General features: G+C 43.9%; 1 protein-coding gene across 1 annotated transcript; it reads left to right on the top strand.

Annotated features, from left to right (window-relative positions):
• LOC120059119 (activin receptor type-1B-like) lies at positions 1–23530 on the top strand. The gene is made up of 10 exons (XM_039007931.1): positions 1–316; positions 16748–16987; positions 17283–17412; positions 17847–17959; positions 18224–18454; positions 20126–20293; positions 20967–21123; positions 21231–21355; positions 21672–21802; positions 22028–23530. Exons 1-10 carry the CDS (start codon positions 253–255, stop codon positions 22151–22153), a joined length of 1485 nt encoding a protein of 494 aa, XP_038863859.1. The 5' UTR covers positions 1–252; the 3' UTR covers positions 22154–23530.

Here is a 23530-nt window from a genome sequence, read left to right as displayed (position 1 = left end):
ACCGCACACCGATTTAATTAACTACGCTGTCTGCATCACTTCGCCTGGCTTTTTGTATTTTATTTTCATCCCACACGTTTGGAGGCGACAATACACCTTTTTGCTTGTAGTTCTCCATAAAACCCAAAGAAGAAGACTTCGCCTGGCTGGTTGTCTGTCTGTCTGGCGGTGGCTGTATGGTTTGTGGTGTGTTTAGGTCTGACGGTGGTGTTTACAATACCACACTCCGAATGCGATGGGAATGCTGACGAAATGGCTTTAAAACAAATCATTCTCACGTTACTGACCCTGTTTGGGTTCGTAGCCATCGGTGATGGTAAGTGAAATGGTTACGTATGGCCCCTTTGGCTTTTGTCTTCGTGTATGTTTTGTTTGTTTGATGAGAGGGAGAATGGCTTGGCTGGCATCGCCTGTCGATCATCATGGCGCTGCCTGTCTAGAATTTGTAAACCGCAAACACATTATAGCTAGTACTACTTGCTAAACTCGTTGAATAACACAGCCGGTGAAACATGGCACGTGTATTTCTGTAATCTATGCATCTGGTTTGCTTAGCTGGTTATATAAATAGAAAATGTGATTAGCGTGTGAGTGAGTCGATGTAGCTCGCTAACGAAACGTTAGCTAACAAAACATGTTTGCGTCTGTTTCGAGCTACTGTAACTGCTTGGTTAGTTTGCTGATCAGGTGTGCACAAAGGGACCAGGCTAACAATGTAGTCTGTGCATTTCAACATTGCTTCATGTTTGTCTTGAAATGAAGCCACGCGTTTCTGTTGACGTTAACGCTACAGTTATCTGTGAGCGGCGGTGTTATGCGTTTGTGTTTACTAAACAATCGACTGGCGGCTCGTGATTAGAATAGGCTAGATGTGGAAGGGGGGGCGCTCTTCCGCATATAACACGAAAGTGAAAGACTCATAGTCACGCGTTTAGAGGTTTTTGTGATTGTATGTGTCTTGTATGTGTCTCTAATAGCTATCTCAACTGAAATAATGTATATCCTTTAACCGAGAACTGGATACAGGAATCCAGACTATTTATTCCTCAGAGGGGGTGCTATAAAAAAAAAAATGTTTTTATACATAAGAAGTAAATAAATTGTTAATCTCCGGAGTAAAAAATGTGTTTTGTGACCACCAGCCGTCCATTCAGCCGACCCAGACAGATGTCGAAGTTTAAGTCTGGGTTCTTTGTGATGGAAATGTGGCGAATGGGGGTCTTTACAGACTCCTGCTATGCCCCCCCCCCCCCCCCCCCCCCCCCTCCCACAGCGCCCTTCTGCTCAGAGAAGCTGATGACCAGATCCAAGGCATTATAAATTAATTAATATTGATTTGAATTTGGCATATGGTGTCTTTAGTCTATATAGCTACTAGCTAGACTTGTTTGTGTTGTTGGTTACACCGCCTGGTTGTGTTAAACTTACTGTCACTTTTTTTAAACTGTTGAGAGGGTGAAGTTTATTTCAGATTCAAAATCATTTGAACATTATTGTTCCACTTGAGGCATTGTAGAGAAGGGCTGGGAGTGTGTAGTTATTTTCCTCTGTGTGATACTTTGTTCTCTATATGGAAAGACATTGCAAGTTAGAACTTTGTGGCCTCCCGCGTGGTGCAGCAGCCTAAGGCACTGCATCACAGTGCGTGAGGCATCACTACAGACCCAGGTTAGTTCCAAGGCTGTTTCACAACCGGCCTGCGACCCGGAGTCCAATAGGGTGGTGCACAATTGGCCCAGCGTCGTCCGGGTTAGGGGAAGGTTTGGGAGGGGGGGGGGGGGGGGGGGGGGGGGGGTGGGGGGGGGCTCATCATGCTCTAGCGACTCCTTTTGGTGGGGTGGGAGCCTGCAGGCTGTCTATGATTGTCAGTTGAACGGTGTTTCCTCCGACACATTGGTGCGGCTGGCTTCCGGGTTAAGCGGGCGGGTGTTAAGAAGTGCTGTTTGGCGTGTCTTATTTCGGATGACGCATCACTCGACCTTCGCCTCTCTCGAGCCCGTTGGGGAGTTGCAGCGATTACATTTTTTTTTACATTTTAGTCATTTAGCAGACGCTCTTATCCAGAGCGACTTACAGTAGAGTGCATACATTTTATTACATTTTACATATTACATATTACATTTTACATACTGAGACAAGGATATCCCTACCGGCCAAACCCTCCCTAACCCGGACGACGCTATGCCAATTGTGCGTCGCCCCACGGACCTCCCGGTTGCGGCCGGCTGCGACAGAGCCTGGGCGCGAACCCAGCCCAGCCTGGGCGCGAACCCAGAGACTCTGGTGGCGCAGCTAGCACTGCGATGCAGTGCCCTAGACCACTGCGCCACCCGGGAGGGCGATGAGACAAGATCATAATTGGATATCACGAAAAAGGGGTAAAATAAAAAAACATTAGAATTTTGTAACGTTAGTGTGGTAGAGGTGGAGAAATGATTATTGATCAATTATAACAAACCTCCTGGCATTGACAACTTAGATGTAAAGTTACTGACGATGGTAGCTGACTCTATAGCCACTCCTATCTGTCATGTCTTTAATTTGAGCCTAGAGGAAAATCTTTGTCCTCAGGCCTGGAGGGAAGCCAAATTGTGTGAGCTGTACTGTTAGATATCAGTGCAGCCTTTGACATTATTGACCATGACCTGTTGTTGAGAACCTGTGTTATGGCTTTTCAACTTCAGCTCTGAATCTACGATATGGCAGTCTATATAATAGAACTCAGGAGGTTTTTTTTCAATGGAAGCTTCTCTAATGTCAAACATGTAAAGTGTGGTGTACTGCAAGGCAGCTCTCTAGGCCCTCTACTCTTTCCTATTTTTACCAATGACCTGCCACTGGCATTAAACAAAGCATGTGTGTCCATGTATGCTGATGACTCAACCATACATGCATCAGCAACCACAGCTAATGAAGTCACTGAAACCCTTAACAAAGAGTTGCAGTCTGTTTTGAAATGGGTGGTCAGTAATAAACTGGTCCTGAACATCTCTAAAACTATGAGCAATGTATTTGGTACAAATAATTTATTCAGTTCTGGACCTCGTCTGAATCTGGTAATGAATGGTGTGGCTGTTGACCAAGTTGAGGAGAATAAATTACTTTGTGTAACCTTAGATTGTAAACTGTCATGGTCAAAACATATAAATTCAATTGTTGTAAAGATGGGGAGAGGTGTGTCCGTAGTAAAGATATGCTTTTTTGACTCCACAAAGTAAGTCCTGCAGGCTCTAGTTTTATCTTGCTTATTGTCCATTCATGCGGTCCAGTGCTGCAAAGAAATACCTAGTTAAGCTGCAGCTGGCCCAGAACAAAGCGACACGTCTTGCTCTTCATTTTAATTGGAGGGCTAATATTAATACTAGGCGTGCCACTCTTGGTTAAGAGTTGAGGCGAGACTGACTTTCACTTCTTGTTTTTATACGGAACATTGTGTTGGAAATTCCAAATTGTTTGCATAGTCAACTTACACACACTTACCCCACCAGACATGCCACCAGTGGTCTTTTCACAGTCCCCAGGTCCAGAACAAATTCAAGGAAACATACAGTATTATACAGAGCCATGAGGGCGCGGAACCTTCCATCTTATATAGCGCAAGTGAACAGCAAACCTGGTTTCACAAAACAAATAAAGCAATACCTCAAGGCACAACGCCTCTCCACTGAGCGGCAAGTAGCCTAGTGTTTAGAGCGTTGGGCCAGTAACCGAAAGGTTGCTGGATCGAATCCCTGACCTGACAATCTGTTCTTCCCCTGAGCAACGCAGTTAACCCACTGTTTCCCGGGCCCCGAGGACATGGATGTCATTTATGGCAGCCCCCCGCATCTCTCTGATTCAGTTGGGTTAAATCCCAAAGATGCATTTCAGTTGTATGCATTCAGTTGTAAAACTGACTAGGTATCCCCCTTTCCCATGTGACCTAGTTGTTGTGTGAATGTGTAACTGACTAGCTGTCGCCATTGGCGTCGGCTAAGGGGGATCCTGATAAATATAAAATCTCCCCGTTGCAACTTGCCACTCACAAAAACATTTTAAAATGGAGAGACTGAGAAAGTTACCCATATCTGCCAATGTCAATAACCTCAAGTCTGCTGCCACCTGTTAACATAACTAAATTAAGTGACTCATTCAACTTCCAAGAATCAGAGAGCAACATTGCATTCCTCCCTCGTCCGGATGTTTTTTAGATAAGGACATGGTGCACTGTGATTGCTCACATTTTAGTATTTTCAAATAGACAGTGTTGAAGTGAGATGGGTAGAGGTGAAAGCAGCCAAGACTACAGGGTTGAAACTCTATGCGAAACTATATCTAGGACTGGCTGGGATGTACCTGAGTTGACCATTTGACTGGGTTAGCCAAATGTCACACTCCAGCGTAATGTAGTCCTCAAGTACCAGTGAGAGCGGAGGAGGTTGGTTTCTCAGGCCAAGCAGACAGACTGGGCTTGTCCAGCTGGGCTGGGGCTGCTTTATGAAGAGGGGCCCACTCGGCTCTGTCTGGAGCCACAGTTTCACACCACATAATGGATTATGCCATGGCAAAGCTGAAACCAGATGGACCCAGAAGTAGCCTAGCTAGTGCGGTTAAAAACGAAAAGTTGTTGCGCTACTGTAGGCCCTGGGGGTCTGGTCTGTGACTGTATTAATTTACTCACAGGATCGTCATGGCTCACAGGACGCCAGCTTCGTCTCCTGTTGATGGCATCAATTGAACTTACTAGTCATTAGCTTAGTCATCATGAGGCCTACATGCCTTTGTGACGTAACTTATTTTTGTGTATCTATCGATTGATGTTTTTCTCTAAGCTTTGGTGCACAATTAAAGGTCAATACACTGCTTTTCAAACAGTCAGGAATAATCTAATGAGTTCAGGGCTTATAAAAGTATACCTAGGCTAAATATAAGCCTTCAACAACCATAAGACCTACCAATAATTACATTATTTTATCAAAATAGTTTAACCTGCTTTTTTTTTCAATCACCGATCTGGCTTTCAAGTCTATGAAAATGGCAATTTTTGTTACAAATGTAACCAGAACCATGCACATCCACTAATAATGAACAACGTCTGGTAGCAGTCTTTATAGAACATTAACACCGGTTTCAAACAGTTTCACAAGCACAAGCCCACCGCTAGCGAGTAGCCAGCTAGTTTGTATATTTAAAGTCTAGCCAACTTGGATCTATTTGTTTGTTAACAAGGTAGAACAGTTGAACTGTTATGAATACACCCTCCTGTCTGTCTCCAACTGTTTAAACAACAGCCTGTTCACTTTGTTTAGATGTTGAAATCAAGTGGGCTACCTGGATAAGGTGATGTTTATTACTCAGAATGAGCACGAGTTGCCAAGTAGGCTCTTCTCTGTTCTAAATGTTGGCAATTGAGTCATGAAAAGGTATCGTTAGGAGAATCAACCGATTCTGTTGGACCAAACTTCAAATGTAAATAGTGAGTTGAAACTTTTCCTCTGACAACAGTTATCTTTCGTCTTTGTTGTTATGAGTGGCATGGGGAGGGACTTGGTGTCTGTGTGTACGAGTGGGAAGGAGCTAAGCAGACAGCGCACAGAATGAGTTAAGGAGACGAGACCAAAAAGACACATGCTCATAATAATGATTAGATATATTGCCTAGTCCCAAATGGACCCGACCACAGCTCTGCATAGCCTATAATATATTTATTTTACGCTAATAAGGTGAATTTATTGCCTTAGAAGGCCTAGCCAATCTATAAAGATCTATTGGTTAACCAGAAGAGCATCCAGGTCTAGAACTGGGGTCTGTTGTCAGGTCCATTCAGCCTCAGGTCTGATGTCTTTCTCTTCCTCTCTCCTGTCTCTCTCTGCCGTCTTCCTCTTCATCTCTCTCGGTCCCCTTTTACTCTCTTTCTGTTGCTTTCTCTATCTCCTGTGTCACATTCACAAATCCTATATTGGACCTGGCTGTCCCATCAGACTTTTATCTGTCGTCCCACTTATGCTTCCTTCCTCTGCCCCCTCTGCCAGTAACCTATAGGCATATATCTAGTCTGGGTTCTGTTTCCTTGTCGGTAAAGGAAGCTCTGTGGTTTAATAGCTCTAACTAGCCTGCTGCATTGCTGCTGTATTATGCAGCCAAGGCTACTGCTCTTGTAGCCACTGCCTGTCGTTGCCTCGCGTGTTCAGAATCAGATCTCATGTAATCAGAGATGACTTAATAAAGACAAGAAAATACCCTTTTTCCTTGGCTGAACTGTAAACAGAGTATGATTCTGTGTGCTGCTGAACTATCCCTACAGCTGCTGCTGTGGTGCTGTTTCATGTCCTAATGATGTTGTGGAAATGGAAAGGAGCGCATCAAGTCAGATTCCAACATGTGCATGCCTGTCTACCAGATCAGAGTCAGGGGAATGTACAGGAACAGAGCTGCCTGGGAGTCACAAGTCATGTGAAGTTGGACTCTTTTTAATGGCTGATTTTATTTTTTTTCAACTCCTTCAGTGAAAAGAACAGATCTTTCTACAAATTTCGTTCGTTTGATTCAGTAATGCCTAGAGCATTGCCTAAAGAATCATGATTCTACAAGCTTCTCATTCACCACAGGGGGCTTATTGGTGCTTCCATTGAAGACTGTTATGCATACAAATATGGTTATTTATTAACCAGGTTCCATCCAACCTCTTTATGTGGGTAAAGTACATGTGGGATATAAAATGGCCTGATGGAAACAGAATTCTTCATTAAACTTTCCAAATGTCGACAAAACAAAATACGCTAGACAAGGTGGGATGTTTTTGTGTAGGTAAAATGAATTACGCGAGAAATGTCGGTGGAAACGTGACTATGCGCAAATATTGATATAACATATTGAAGTAAACTTTGAGTCACGTAATGACATGATGTGTGGTCCTCCCACTACGACTCGTCAGGAAAGTATGCAGTTTATTATGCTACAGATGAAATACGTTGTGGTGAAAATGCACAGTGATGAGCTTGATGCTCCTATCCAATAAAATATTGAGGGTCTTGTTCTGGTGACATGATTATTGACGCTTTGAGAAATAAAAAAATTGGACTTTTGTCCATAATAATCTGATGTAGGCAACATGTGCACTCTGTACTTATCTGCAGTCTGTTGGCTAGAGCTCACATGCCAATACCAGAGTGGTCACACAACCATATAACCCTACATTTGTTTGTGAGAGAACCATCAGTAGAGTTGAAAATGCGATGGAAACCCATTTTGTGCACAACGTCATCACGTATAGCCTTTTAATTTGCAACAAGTCAAAACATATTGTTTTTATACATATTTTTAAAATAAATTTGCATGTGAATCTGTTGCCAGTTGGATGTAAATCTAGTTGTTGATACCTTTTTGAAACAAGGTCTAGTTGTAGCTGCAACCGGACTAGATTGTGAACGGCTCTTGTCGGAATGCTTGAGCCTTCCATGTTTGTTGATCAGAGGCAGGCTGTGTTTTGGTTCTACAAGGCTGTCCATCAATAAAACTCAATCAATTCGTTGCATTCATTCTTACACCATGTGATCAATTATCAGTTATTTTCCTTCTCTATGTGCTGCCTGCAGCATGACCTATTTTCCTGCGTGCACATATACAGTTGGTGGTGGTTGGAGCCCGTCTCTGGAGCCGCCAGCAGGTCGGGCTTTATTGCCAAAATCCAGAACTATCCCTTTAACAACCTGGCTAATAACCTCTTCTTCTCTCTGTGTGGTGAATGTTGTAGCCTGGGTCTGCTGGGGATGAGTGTAGCTTTCCCCTTTAATTACCCGGCCCCCTCTAATGACCTCCGTCAACCGAGAACGCTCTGGATGGCTAATTACAGCTGCAGACATTCTGGCCTCTCATTGACCCATGGACATGATCGCTATGGTATTGTTGCTGTTGGATGAAAACCTCATCTCCAAAACAGAAACCTTTCAGTAAATTGGGGGGCTGGGGATTTTCCATGAATGAATATAATTATACAACTTCAGAAGCTATTTAGGAAACAAATTATTGGGGTCCAGGGGTTCTCGGAGTGGGGTCTGGTCCGTGGAGGTACTGCATTTCATTTTTTAATTTTTTTTAAATGATTATTACTAACAACATATTCAATGACTTTCGGCCAAAGGATTTGTGGAATACTTTTTAAAGTGTGTAATACAATGTCCTATTATTCATCTACCATGTACAGTTGAAGTCGGAAGTTTACATACATTTAGGTTGGAGTCATTAAAACTCGTTTTTCAACCACGCCAAAACTATAGTTTGTTAATAAGAAATTTGTGGAAATTCGGTTAAGACATCTACTTTGTGCATGACACAAGTCATTTTTCCAACAATTGTTCAGACAGATTATTTCACTGTATCACAATTCCAGTGGGTCAGAAGTTTACATACACTAAGTTGACTGTGCCTTTAAACAGCTTGGAAAATTCCAGAAAATGATGTCATGGCTTTAGAAGCTTCTGATAGGCTAATTGACACTATTTGAGTCAATTGCAGGTATACCTGTGGATGTATTTCAAGGCCTACCTTCAAACTCAGTGCCTCTTTGCTTGATATCATGAAAAAATCAAAAGAAATCAGCCAAGACCTCAGAAAACAAATTGTAGACCTCTACATGTCTGGTTCATCCTTGGGAGCAATTTCCAAACGCCTGAAGGTACCACGTTCATCTGTACAAACAATAGTACGCAAGTATAAACACCATGGGACCACGCAGTCGTCATACCGCTCAGGAAGGAGACGCGTTCTGTCTCTTAGAGATAAACATACTTTGGTGCGAAAAGTGCAAATCAATCCCAGAACAACAGCAAAGGACCTTGTGAAGATGTTGGAGGAAACAGGTACAAAAATATGTGTATCCACAGTAAAACGAGTCCTATATCGACATAACCTGAAAGGCCGCTCGGCAAGGAAGAAGCCACTGCTCCAAAACCGCCATAAAGCTAGACTACGGTTTGCAACTGCACATGGGGGCAAAGATCGTACTTTTTGGAGAAGTGTCCTCTGGTCTGATGAAACAAAAATAGAACTCTTTGGCCATAATGACCATCGTTATGTTTGGAGGGGAAACAGGGAGGTTTGCAAGCCAAAGAACACCATCCCAACCGTGAAGCACGGGGGTGGCAGCATCATGTTGTGGGGTTGCGTTGCTGCAAGAGGGACTGGTGTACTTCACAAAATAGATGGCATCATGAGAGAGGAAAATTATGTGGATATATTGAAGCAACATCTCAAGACATCAGTCAGGAAGTTAAAGCTTGGTCGCAAATGGGTCTTCCAAATGGACAATGACCCCAAGCATAATTCCAATGTTGTGGCAAAATGGCTTAAGGACAGCAAGGAGGCCAACAAACCTGACTCAGTTACACTAGCTCTGTCAGGAGGAATGGGACAAAATTCACCCAACTTATTGTGGAAGGCTACCCAAAACATTTAAGTTAAGCAATTTTAAGACAGTGCTACCAAATACTAATTGAGTGTATGTAAACTTCTGACCCACTTGGAATGTGATGAAATAAATAAAAGCTGAAATAAATCTCTCTTCTGACATTTCACATTCTTAAAATAAAGTGGTGATCCTAACTGACCTAAAGACAGGGAATTTGTACTTGGATTTAATGTCAGGAATTGTGAAACCTGAGTTTAAATGTATTTGGCTAAGGTGTATGTAAACTGTATATTCTTAACTCTGGGCAACATGGGCCTGGGAGGCTCACAGGGATATTGGTATCCACAGTACTCTACCAATTATACATATTTTTTGTTCAGATGTTGAAATCAAGTGGCCTACCTTACTTCTCAGAATGAGAACGAGTTGCCAATTCCTTATACAACTACGCTTTATGCTTATTGCCCATTTCTAAAACAGACTAGACAGCTAGTATAACAGTCTGAATAAACTGCTGCTAGTGGTACATGGTACCACAATGTGCGTGCGACAGACTGGGCAATCATTTTCCAGATTCAATGTTCATCGGTACTCCTCTTTTAGTAGTGCCTGCTCTGCGCACAATATGAGGAGTTGAGACAAACCGGGTATCGTTATAAAGGTTAACCTCTATTACAGTAAAATAAATGTTGCAATGTCTTTCGGTGTCCATATGACCGATTCTGTTGGACCAAACCTCAAATGCAAATAGCAAGTTGAAACCGCTCGTCAGAGGAAGAAGTGATCTCATCTTTGATGTGAGTGGCAGGGGGAGGGGCTTGGTGTGTGGGGCGTAAAGGGGCAGGTGCCGTGTCACCGCAGAAGGAGACCAAGAAGACGCCGCGAGAACAGGCGGGTGTTAAAAAGACGCTCATAAAAATAAAAAATATACTTGCTTCTTGCGATACAGGCATACGTAATATTGCACTAAAACATTCAAATTAAGACCGATATTCCAATCTGACAGACTCAACTCTTACAAAGACATGGAACTAGATAAGGAGCCTGTTTGGTTGCTGCAGCCCAGGAAGTAATCTGATTCCGATATGAATGAAAAATACTTTCTTTAGATTTGTTACGCTATATCAGCAGGACCGGTATTCACAGATGGGGACAACACACTGATCCCCAGTCAGTTAGGGGAGGAACAGACTGGGGTGCCAGTGAAGAGTGGCAGCTTAAGAACTGATCCAAGGACAATGGCAGTAGCCTGGTTAAACCAGACTAAACGCTGTGCTCAATGGTGAATACAGGGTTCATACTGTTTTTAACCTGGCTACAATAGCTGCCCAATCACTGTGGCTTTAGAATGCATTCCAACCCTGAGGGGACCGGGTGGATTCAGGCTTGGTACCTACTAAAGACAGACCCCTAAAGGGCTCTGTCAGACCTCAACGTCTTCCGGATGGAGAAAAAAGGGGGATTTACTCTGAAGCTTTCTGCTAATCCTTTCCCTGTTCTGGAGGCTTTTCAAACAGCCCTTGAGCTCTCTCCTGTTAGCACTAGTCTGTCTATCCAACTCACTGGCAAGCCATGTCAGTACACGCTTTAGGACTACCTCTAGGTTTGGACTTTCAACAGCAACAGAATTTACATAAAACCTGCATAAAAAGGTTAACCACCACATCTCTCCTTGGTATCCATGAATCTTTCTCTGAGTTTGTTACACTATTCCCTCTCCCCTCGGTCTTACTCAACCCACTTCCCAGGTTTACGCATTCCCACACACACACACACACACATTGCACCATCATGATGAGTGACGGTGACATGCAAGTGGCCAAACCACCCCACCCAAGTCCTGGGAGCGATTCCCACAGTTCAACAGCTGCTGTGTGGGTGTGTGTGTTTTTTAAATGTGTGGGTGTGTGCTCACATTTGCATGTGTGTTGTTGGAACATTTTTTTTTTTTTTAAGTGGAGTGAGTCTATGATGTCTTGCTACATCTCATCAGCAGTATGTCGGTCTGACCGGGAAAATGCCAGTAAGTAACTCCTAGTGGAGCGTGTTCATGTTCAATAAAGTTGACACACATTTCCTGCAGATTACACAGCGGTGAAGCAGCAGGCTCTGACAAAGGGAGAAAAACAAGCCAGTCTAATCTGAAGCTGTATAGAGAACATGGTTTAGCTACATATGACAGGGAGAAAGACGCAGGCAGAGAGGCTGCTGCAGACCTTCTATAGCCTGGCGATTGGCCCAGACAACACACACAGTTTACAGAAGTTTTCAAAGCCTGAGGGAAGATGTCCATAACAGAGGGGATCAGCCTTGAACTAAGAGAGAGGTACAAGGAGAGTCTGCTATGCTACAGACTCCCTCTAGCCTTATGATGACTGGAGAACAGAAGTCTTCTTGAATACATCAGAGAATGTCGATGTGGCCATTCCTTAGAGGTCAGATCAATCTTGAACATATTTTCAGTGTGTTTGAATGTATTCAAACACACCTCTATCTTGTCTGTGAGCTGGGCAATAGAGGTGATAGTGCTTTCTGGGTACATAGACAGAGAACCAGTACCCCAGCAACTGAGGAAGGAAAACCAACATGGCTGAACACAGCACAGCAGCCGTTCCTAGAAGTAGTTATTGACTGGTCACTGTGTGGTCTGTGGCCTACCAGAGCCTTGGGTTGTGGCCAGTTAGTCCTTATGGTTATTATGGCTTTAAAACTAGCCAAGCTGGATCTGATCTGGACCTTGAGCTGCACAACAGCTGTACAAGTGTGAAAAGATCACAATTTCTCCAAGCTCAATTTAAAAAACCTAGATGGAAACATACTACACTTGAACATAGATTTGAAGAAAGAAAAAATGACTGATGTACCAACGTACTCAAACTGAGAATGAGGGGCGGGGGAACTACCACGACCCATCAGTGCCCAAAATAAAGAGAGCCATCAGAGAACAACATTTTTGCTCATGATTTAATTTCCTTGACGTTTTGAAACCGAATTGAGTAGGCCTAATATCTAAATATGAATGGCCCGTGGGAAGGACAGTCAGGCACAGTGTGGTGTTTGAGTTGGTTGGGTGAACTCTGCTCTTGTATCCAGTCCACATAATTGCTGTCCTTACACTGGTCCTTTGTGCTGAGATTAGAGGGAAACGAGGAGCGACTGCACTGGCCCTGTGCCCAACAAAGAGCATGGAGAGGGTGAATGGGGGAGGGGCAGCCGGAGTGGCGGGTGGGTCACACACTCACCAGACCTTGTGCTCTGGGGATAGAGAATACAGATCAAATACCATGATGACGACATTTGATGAAACGTGTTGGTTTTGAACAATAAATCTATTTTTGATGCAAACTTCTAATGTCCTATAAAGATTGCCTGAAAATGTCCTCTTCTGTGGAGAACTGATATGATGGGAGGAGACAATAAGGGTGGTGGTGGGGGGCGGGGGCTTATGCGTCCCCCCCAGCTGTGAGGTCTACAGCTAGCTATAGCAAGCAGCTGTGACATTCAGTCATTAAAAGCCGGTCTAGACTTTGACTTAAAAACAATAAGACTTGAACGCTGGATAGATGGAGCTGTTTTGGCTGCAAGAAAGTGTGAAGTTCCTATCATTCCTGCTGTGTTCCGGCCAGACAGACATGTACGGTCCCAAATGGCACGCTATTCCCTATGTAGTGCACTCCTTTTGACCAGAGCCCCAGTATCACACTAAATACGGAATAGGGTGCCATTTGGAACGTAACACAGTGAAGGAAGGAATTAATAAAACGTTGTTGCCACAACCAGTGCTTCCTTTTAATTTTGACAGAGCTCAGGACAGGCCTAGTATTTGAAATCCATTTGTAATATGAATGACCACCTAATCATCATATTCCAGGTCTGCATTCTGAACTCCAACTAAGAGTAGGCCCAACTAACATGCTTGAGGAAATAAACTGCCAAGGACCCAGACAGGTGGAACTAGTTGTTCCGAGGGATGAGGAATACTCTACACTACTCCTGTGAGAGCAGTGATCATGTCCACAGGTCTGTGAGAGGCCAGACTGTCTGAGACTGCAATTAGTGGTCACACTTAAAGTTTCAGGTCTGACGTCTGTCCCTAATTGACAAGGTAACTAATGTGACTGAAGAACCCCCTACTACGGTCTGTAATATACTGTCAATGTCGGACCATGTAACTAAATTTTTGCCAATTTTTCTACTAGTATTGAAAGCAGTAGCCTAACTGCCCTCCAATTTACTATGAAATTCATGACTCAAGGGCAGCAGCTCTCAAACGTTTTGGGACCAGGGAGCCCTTTTGTAACAGCAAATTCATCAGGGACCTCCTCATAATCGGAACACAACTCAAGTGAGATAAAAAAGAATACACAACAAGGAGTGTTACTGTGACTTCGGCTGTGCATGGCCGGGTGAACCAGGTCCCTCGGGCACTGGGAAATAACACTTTAAAGGCCCAGAAATGTAAGTTCTGTCATCTTCATTGAAAGCAATTTTAAGAAACGGTAGATCTGTTCTGTGCGCTATATTTCTATGCTTCCCGGTCTTACATTTTGGTTTTGTACACCAGCTTCAAACAATGTTTTTGGTTAAGGAAAATATATTTCAGAGGTTTAGATGGTACAATGATTCTCTACACTAGCTTGTTTTGTAACAAACTGAAATTAGGGGAACTATTTGAATTTTTGCAACCAGGAAATGGTGAGGCGATTTCTGCATAGTGCGTCTTTTAAATTACTGTATTTATGTAAGTAAAAAAAATAATAATGTTTTGGAATAAAAGGTTGGCGTTAAAGGTTTTGTTCAGATGTTGTATAAGGAATTGGCAACCTGTTCTCATTCTGAGAAAAAGGTAGGCCACTTGATTTCAACATCTGAACAAAAAATATGTATAATTGGTAGAGTACTGTGGATACCAATATCCCTGTGAGCCTCCCAGGCCCATGTTGCCCAGAGTTAAGAACCTACATGGTAGATTGACACCCCACACACCAAGCCCCTCCCCCTGCCACTCACATCAAAGATGAAATCACTTCTTCCTCTCTGACGAGCGGTTTTAACTTGCTATTTGAGGTTTGGTCCAACAGAATCGGTCATATGGACACCGAAAGACATCAACATTTGTTTTACTGTAATAGAAGTTAACCTTTATAACGATACCCGGTTTGTCTCAACTCCTCATATTGTGCGCAGAGCAGGCACTACTAAAAGAGGAGTATCGATGAACATTGAATCTGGAAAATGATTGCCCAGTCTGTCGCACGCACATTGTGGTACCATGGTACCACTAGCAGCAGTTTAGTCAGACTGTTATACTAGCTGTCTAGTCTGTTTTAGAAATGGGCAATAAGCATAAAGCGTAGTTGTATAAGGAATTGGCAACTCGTTCTCATTCTGAGAAAAAGGTAGGCCACTTGATTTCAACATCTGAACAAAGTGCACAGGCTAGGAATGCATGCTGTTAAAACCATTGGAGATGGACAGAAGGGTGTGTTCATAACAATTCAACTGTTTTACCTAACAAATAGATCCAAGTTGGCTAAGCTTGAAATATAAAGATTAGCGAGCTACTCAATAGCATGTGGTGAGTGAGTAAGGTGAAGTGTTGGTCCCATGTTTCATGAGTTGAAATAAAACATACCAGAAATGTTCCATACGCACAAAACACTTATTTTGAGGGAGTGTGTAATTGGCATGCTAACTGCAGGAATATCCACCAGAGCCGTTGCCAGAGAATTGACTGTTCATTTCTCTACTATAAGCCGCCTCCAACATTGTTTTCGAGAATTTGGCAGTACGTCCAACCGGCCTCAAAACCACAGACCACGTGTAACCACGCCAGCCCAGGACCTCCACATCCGGCTTCTTCACCTGCGGGATGGTCTGAGACCAGACAGCAGATGAAACTGTGGGTTTGCACAACCCAATAATTTCTGCACAAACTGTCAGAAACCGTCTTAAAGAAACTCAACTGCATGCTCGTCCTCACCAGAGTCTTGACCTGACTGCAGTTTGGCGTCGTAACTGACTTCTGTCGGCAAATGGTCACCGTCTCTCGTGGTGTTCACGGATGAATTGTGATTTCAACTGTACTGGGCAGAAGGCAGACAACGTGTATGGCGTTGTGTGGGTGAGGGGTTTGATGATGTCAATGTTGTGAACAGAGTGCCCCGTGGTGGTGGGGTTATGGTATGGGCAGGCATAAACCAAGGACAACGAACACAATTGCATTTTATCGATGGCAATTTGAATGCACAGAGATACCGTGACGAGATCCTAAGGCCCGTTGTTGTGCCATTCATCCACCGCCATCACCTCATGTTTCAGTATGATACTGCACGGCCCCATGTTACAAGGATCTGTACACAATTCCTGGCAGCTGAAAATGTCTGTTCTTCCATGGCCTGCATACTCACCAGACATGTCACCCATTAAGCATGTTTTGGGTGCTCTGGATCGACGTGTAGGACACTGTTCCAGTTCCCACCAATGTCCAGCAATTTCGCACAGCCATTGAAGAGTGGGACAACAGGCCACAATCAACAGCCTGATCAGCTCTTTTCGAAGGAGATGTCGTGTTGCATGAGGAAAAAGGTTTTGGAATGAGATGTTGGCCGAGCAGGCGTTCACATACTTATGGTCATGTATTGTATCTCAACAATAAGTTAAAAACCTTTTTTTTTTTTCATGTTTAGGCCATATCGCCCATCCCTACCCGCCAGTGTTGTGATTGGCTGTGATATTCACCTTTTTTTGATTTCTCCTACTGGGCTGGCATCTATTTTTTGCTGTCTTATAATAGTGGAAATTGGGTCATGCGGCCAATGTAGAAATCGCGCTGTCATTTCCTGGTTGCTAAAATTCTACATTGTAAGCTCCCAGGACAGTGTCCTCTCCCTTCCTCTCCTCTGTGTGTTTTGGGTTCATCTGCAGTGGTGGATCTGGTTTCAGCCAGGGCTGTCTGCACGAACCCCACTCCACTGGGTGTGTTGAGTCTATTCTGATTGGGACTATCCTGGGTAGTCCATTTAGATGGAATGTATGCATGTTTTTCTTAGTTGGTTTAGGATGCCCTCTGCTGGAAAAAATGTGGTCACTGCAGTAAGTCAATTGTTTTCCGCTTATGGACAGGACTGTAGGTTTATTGCTCAAGGCCATCAACGACAGTTCATCTCATTCTGTTATGGAAATTTCTGAAGCTCTCTCCATGTCTTATCTTGGTCTCTGATTCAAGCTCTCATGATGCTCCTCAGACCACAACAGAAATGTCTGACTTCGCAATCCCGATCACAATTTGTTTTTACTGACCAAATAAAAAATCTATCAATTGGCGTTTTTTCTAACCTCCTTCCTCTCTCTTTTCCCCAGCCCTGCGGTGTAACTGCACCAACTGTGCAAAGTCTGGTTATGAGTGTGAGACGGACGGGGCCTGCATGGCCTCCACGTCCTTCATCCAGGGGCATGAGCAGCATGTAAGGATCTGTATTACCAGAGACAGCCTTGTGCCCCCTGGCCAACCTTTCTACTGTCTGAGTGCTGAGGGACTGCTCAACACACACTGCTGCTACACTGACTACTGCAACAGCGTTGACCTCAAGGTCCCCTCACGTGAGTAAAGCTGAAGTTACACCAGCCGTGTATTGCATGTGCATTCCACCAGAATAACTTCCTGTCATCGTCTCCTTTATCTGCAGTCATTTGAGAGAACAGGACTGGTGAAGGCCACCCCCTTGTAGACATTCACCATGTTGCTTTTACCCCTCCAATGCTTTCATTTCAGTGCATATAAGGGAGAGGTGATGAGAGGAAGCCACTTTGGACTATTGAGATGCACCCTTTGTGTTTAGTTTAAACCGGAAAGATGGTAATACCACTGCCCTGTTCTCAATGTCTCCCTCTCCAGTCCCAGTGAGCTCTGGTGGCCCCTGGGGGCCGGTGGAGCTTGTGGCTGTGATCGCAGGGCCAGTCTTCCTTCTGTGCATGCTGCTGCTGGTGGGAGTGTTCCTGTTCCAACACCACCAGAGGGCCTACAGGTGAGTTGGCACTGTGTGATGGGAGGGCCCTACAGGTGAGTTGGCACTGCGTGATGGGAGGGCCCTACAGGTTGGTTGGCACTGCGTGATGGGAGGGCCCTACAGGTTGGTTGGCACTGCGTGATGGGAGGGCCCTACAGGTGAGTTGGCACTGCGTGATGGGATGGCCCTACAGGTGAGTTGGCACTGCGTGATGGGAGGGCCCTACAGGTGAGTTGGCACTGCGTGATGGGAGGGCCCTACAGGTGGTCCATCAGGTAGCCTAGAGGTTAGAGAGGTGGGCCAGTAGCTGGAAGGTTGCTAGTTCAAGCCCTGGGTGGGAACTGACCTGGCAACTGGAGGGCTGCTGGTATCAGATCTGGGTGGGTTGAGATGACCAGAAGGTGCATTTCAAGTTCTCACCATAGAGACAATAAATCTCTCTTCTGGTACAGCCACAGGCAGAGGCTGGAGGTGGAGGACCCCTCCTGTGAACACCTTTACCTGGCCAAGGACAAGACCCTGCAGGATCTCATCTATGACATGTCCACCTCCGGGTCTGGTTCTGGTGAGTAGACTGAGCCTACACTGTTTGAATAAAAGGTTCTAGATATGGAACTGCAAAGCATGCTTATTTTTGAGCAGTATCCTCTACCCTCTCCTACAAGCAGAGGGTATATTACACTAGGTGTTGCTGTTCAATGTTAAGAATATCCTTTAGCCTTTTCCATAAGGAATATAGTAGATGCATACAAGTTTGTATTTAGGTAAAAGCCAAATGGCATCAGCCAAGAGTACCACTATTTGCTCTTCTCTCTGCTTCCCTCTGCAGGCCTGCCCCTGTTTGTGCAGCGTACCGTAGCCAGGACCATTGTTTTGCAGGAGATCATAGGGAAAGGCCGCTTTGGAGAGGTGTGGCGGGGGAAGTGGCGTGGAGGAGACGTGGCGGTGAAGATCTTCTCTTCCCGGGAGGAGCGCTCGTGGTTCAGAGAGGCTGAGATCTACCAGACCGTCATGCTGCGACACGAGAACATTCTGGGATTCATTGCCGCAGACAATAAAGGTGAGCGTTCTCTCACCACACACACAATAGGGCAGGGTTTCCGTTGTAGCGCTGGGCGTTTGACCAGCAGCATTTATTTACAAGACATTTTAGAAATGTACTGGACCCATATGCATTGCATGTGTAACCTGATTTTATGACATTTTTTATTTCACCTTTATTTAACTAGGCAAGTCAGTTAAGAACAAATTCTTATTTTCAATGACTTTCAATGACTTTCAATGATGTTAGGATAATTGTTTACTTTTCCTCAGCCAGCAAGACGAGTAATGAACAGCAACATCGCTAGCCTATGTCAATCTAATATCCCCCATAGTAGAAAGGTGTACCTATTCTATTGGTCAGCTTGTTGTGCTGTGCATGAAAGAAATAGCCTGTTCCAAATAGACTCTGGAACTGTTGTGGGAAGATAGATCCCACATTCATACAACCAGTAAACTATTAGTTCCTCACATTATAAGCGCAGCAATGTGCACAAAGCAGTAGGCTACGCGCAAATGTTTGTTCCATAATGCAATTAGTGGGATAACGCTGTCAAAAGGGCACCGCACCTGCGAGCAGTTTCATGTGACGGAGATGAAAATATCCGTTAGAAATCTAGAAAGATGGGAGATCTGAAGATGCAACAACTAGCATGGGTTACTAATATGACTAGGATTGTGCCTTTGGCGAATGGACAATGAAAGAAAGTTGATTTGAAAACCAAGAGAACATGAAAGAAATAGGTTACTGGTTTCAATGGTATATGGAAATCATTATAAAATAATTGCCTCTATGGTTGGATTTAAATTTGAAGCGAGGTAAGACTTGCCTCATCTGAAGCAAGACGTTCAGGTTTCAAACAAATAAGTATATGTTTTCAGAAAAATAAAACCAGATGCCTTATTTACATAAGTATTCAGACCCTTTGCTATGAGACTTGATATTGAGCTCCGGTGCATCTGTTTTCCATTGATCATCCTTGATGTTTCTACTGCTTGATTGGAGTCCACCTGTGGTAAATTAAATTGATTGGACATGATTTGGTGGCACACACCTGTCTATATTAAGGTCCCACAGTTCACAGGACATGTCAGAGCAAAAACCAAGGAATTGTCCGTAGAGCTCCAAGACAGGACTGTGTCGAGGCACAGATCTTGGGAAGGGTACCAAAACATTTCTGCAGCATTGAAGTTCCGCAAGAACACAGTGGCCTCCATTCTTAAATGGAAGAAGTTTGAAACCACCAAGACTCTTCCTAGAGCTGGCCGCCCGGCCAAACTGAGCAATCAGGAGAGAAGGGCCTTGGTCAGGGAGGTGACCAAGAACCCAATGGTCACTCTGACAGAGCTCCAGAGTTCCTCTATGGAGATGGGAGAACCTTCCAGAAGGACAACCATCTCTGCAACAACACTCCATCAATCAGGCCTTTATGGTAGAGTTGCCAGACAGGAGCCACTCCTCAGTAAATGTGCATCTTAAAATAATACAAAAAATACATATATATATATATATATGTGTGTGTGTGTATTGTGGAAAAATTGAGGCATGTGAGTACTTTCTGAAGGCATTGTATCTCTGATGTTATGTAGGTGCATTTCAAAATAGGGCACCTACTGGCTGTAGTTTTTTATTGACTGTAGAATTCTCCTCTCTCCCTCCCTTCTGTCTCTGTCTTCTCTCCCTCTCCAGATAACGGCACATGGACTCAGCTGTGGCTGGTGTCAGACTACCACGAGCACGGCTCTCTGTTTGACTACCTGAACCACTACTCTGTGACCATCGAGGGCATGATCAAACTGTCCTTGTCTGCTGCCAGCGGCCTGGCTCACCTGCACATGGAGATACTTGGAACGCAGGGTTAGCACAGCGGGGAGATGAATTATACGGACCATACACGTTCACTCAGCCCATACGTGTTTACATTCATAGACTAGGGCGCGTTCAGCAGTTTTGGAACATTCAGATAGAAATATGTTATGTAGAACAAACATTCCTCTGACATGCAGAACAAGGAATCATGTCGGCTCTATTCATGCCATTTCTATCTGCAATGTTTGGCAACTGAACGTGGCCCAGGTAACCAGAATGATTGGTGGTTTAGCCAGCTCCTCTCTTGTTAAAATATTCCAGATATTTTTAACTGATTTAGTAAGGAAGTTAGCCTTGTCCGAGCCAGAACTGCTATATGTAAATATAAGGGATTCCAGATCTTTTTTTTTTGTTGCTGGTTTTAAGTTTTTCATCACTTTGCATGTTACACCCCTCACCATGGCCATAGCTTGCACCGATTGCCCTACCTTTGAATTTTATAAGGATTCTCATTAGCTGACGCCTTGACGACAGCTAATCTTCCTGGCGTCCAACACACAACTAAAAATACATTACAGACAAAATACTTGACTGTTTACATAGTAGTAGACATTACAAACCTTTAACAAAATAGACAGTACAGACATTAATTGACCTGGTTGCAATATTGTGTGCTCCCTCCATTCCAGTCTTCCAACTCGGTGTGTGTGTTCCTCTCTAGGTAAGCCCGGCATCGCCCACCGGGATCTGAAGTCTAAGAACATTCTGGTGAAGAAGAATGGCATGTGTGCCATCGCTGACCTGGGGCTGGCAGTACGCCACGAGTCCATCTCTGATACTATAGACATCGCCCCTAACCAGCGCGTTGGCACCAAGAGGTACTGAGACCACTGGTTGCCCCATCACATATCTCACACACACACACTTCTTTTCAATCTTTAAGTTGGTTTTAAAAGTAACTTTAATTCAATCCTGTCTGTTCCAGGTATATGGCTCCAGAGGTCCTGGAAGAGACCATCAACATGAAACACTTTGACTCATTTAAGTGTGCTGATATCTACGCCCTGGGGCTGGTGTACTGGGAGATCGCACGCCGCTGCAACACTGGAGGTAAGACACTGACTGGGTTTCAAGTCTTTCTTGGAGTCGTGTTGCACAGATGATCAAATCTCACAACGCCTGGAGAAGGTTTGTGCGCGCTTGAGATTGATTAAATGACAAACTGCATAGACTCACTGATCTACAAATCACCTTGTGCCACAAATAATAACTAGTCATTATGAGTTAACATTAGGGATTCTGCGCCACAGCTTGCTCAAACCGATCCCTTCAAACACCCTGTAACTTCTCAGGAACCACATTAATATGAACAGATGTTCTGATATGTGTTCATGAGTGACCTGGCTGCTCCTCTGCCCCCCTATAGGTATCCATGAAGAGTACCAGCTCCCCTACTTTGACCTGGTGCCCTCTGACCCTTCCATAGATGAGATGAGGAAAGTAGTGTGTGACCAGAGGCTGAGGCCTAACGTACCCAACTGGTGGCAGAGCTACGAGGTAATGAGAGAGCACAAATACAAACACCGCTGGACAGAAACATTGTGTTTGTTGACTTAAGTTATTGCATTTGACTGAGCGTTTAAATGTAGATATGGTGGAAACAAAAAATCTTAATTTTTATTGTACTTTATTCATACAAGGCAAATCGTTAGACATTTCCTTTGTGTGTAGTTGGTTGATTGCGTGTTGACCGACTCGAACCCTCTCACTCTTCTCCTCCAGTCTCTGCGTGTGATGGGTAAGATCATGAGGGAGTGCTGGTACTCTAACGGCGCAGCCCGCCTCACAGCTCTACGCATCAAGAAGACCCTGGCTCAGCTCAGTGTTGAAGAGGACATCAAGATGTAAGCTCGGTGTGGGACGGACGGCAGAGCCATGTAGCTCGCTGGAGACTCACAACTACAGAAGACATGAATTGTGTCCCAAAGGGCACCCTATTCCCAGTGTAGTGCACTACTTTTGACCAAGGCCTATAGAGCTCTGGTCAAAAGTAGTGCCCTATATATGCACTAGAGTGCCATTTGGGACCAGGCTACAGAGGACTGACACTACACAGGGAAAGAAAGGACTGAGACCAAATCCTGCCAGTTTAAAAGCCACTCTCCAAGTTGTGACAAGGCCTACCTCAACTTTTTATCCAAAACTACTGAAATTCCCTTCTGCCCCTTCTCTCTTCCTCCCTTTGTTCTCCTTCACCATGTTAACCCACCCTCCTCTCCTTCCCTTTTCACCTCACTACAACACTACAGCTGTTAATACTACCATTATTATCAATACAAACTGCCCTGTTCAGTTTGTTTTGTGTTCTGAGGCAGGAATTATTACTATTGTACAGTGACAGGAATTTTGTTTGAAAAAAAAAAAAAAAAAAAAAAATACATCTTAAGAAAAGATTTCCCTTCAACGGACTCGCTACATCCTGAAAACTCATTGATGTGACTTCATGCCCACATTTTTAAGTTAGAATATTGTGTTATAACTTGTTTGTTTTCATGGCAATGTATTGCTTTTGCATGTGGGAGAGTAGCACAAGCACTGTTTTTGTCCCCCACCGTCTGTTTCAGGATGAAACCAACCTACCATATAAGGCACTTCTACAGACATGTCCCAACATCAGGAGAGTAGACTGCAGCCATTCCTATACTGCTTTCAGAAGCCTGGAATAGCATGTAGTTTATTGGACAACATTTCCCATTGGTCATTTAACATTGTGTTTTTATTTAAACCGATGTAGTGTGCATTCTGCTACTTGAATACTCCACAGAAAAACATGTTGCACTCAGTCTGTGACTCACTCCTCCTTGTACGTGACTCCTACATGTATCCAATATTACATTTGGTCCAGTTTATTTTTATTTGAATGTTTTAAATCTGGCAGGGATGTTTTTTAAGGGTTTTATTTATTTGTTAATAGTTGTATTATTTCATATTTTGATGAATACACTGATATTTGATGTGATGAGGAAGCCAATGTCTCAGCCAGTCAGATGATATATAACATCTTTTTAATTCTGCATGTGATAAGTTAGCTGGGGTAGCTCCAACCTCGATAACTATCGGCTTTCACATGTTCATTCTAACAAAATGGCCTCATTTCACCTGTGGGTAGTGCTAGTGGCCAATACACTGAGCAAACGAGGCAAAACGGTGGCAATGAAAATCCTGTTTTATTATACATTACTGATGGATCTGTTTTAATTTGTATATAAACATATGTTTTCTCAT

The sequence above is a fragment of the Salvelinus namaycush genome, chromosome 14, assembly GCF_016432855.1.
Source record: "Salvelinus namaycush isolate Seneca chromosome 14, SaNama_1.0, whole genome shotgun sequence".
NCBI classification, from domain to species: Eukaryota; Metazoa; Chordata; class Actinopteri; order Salmoniformes; family Salmonidae; genus Salvelinus; species Salvelinus namaycush.
The sequence above is the reverse complement of the archived record's forward strand: the minus strand, read 5'-3'. Positions and strand labels throughout refer to the sequence as shown.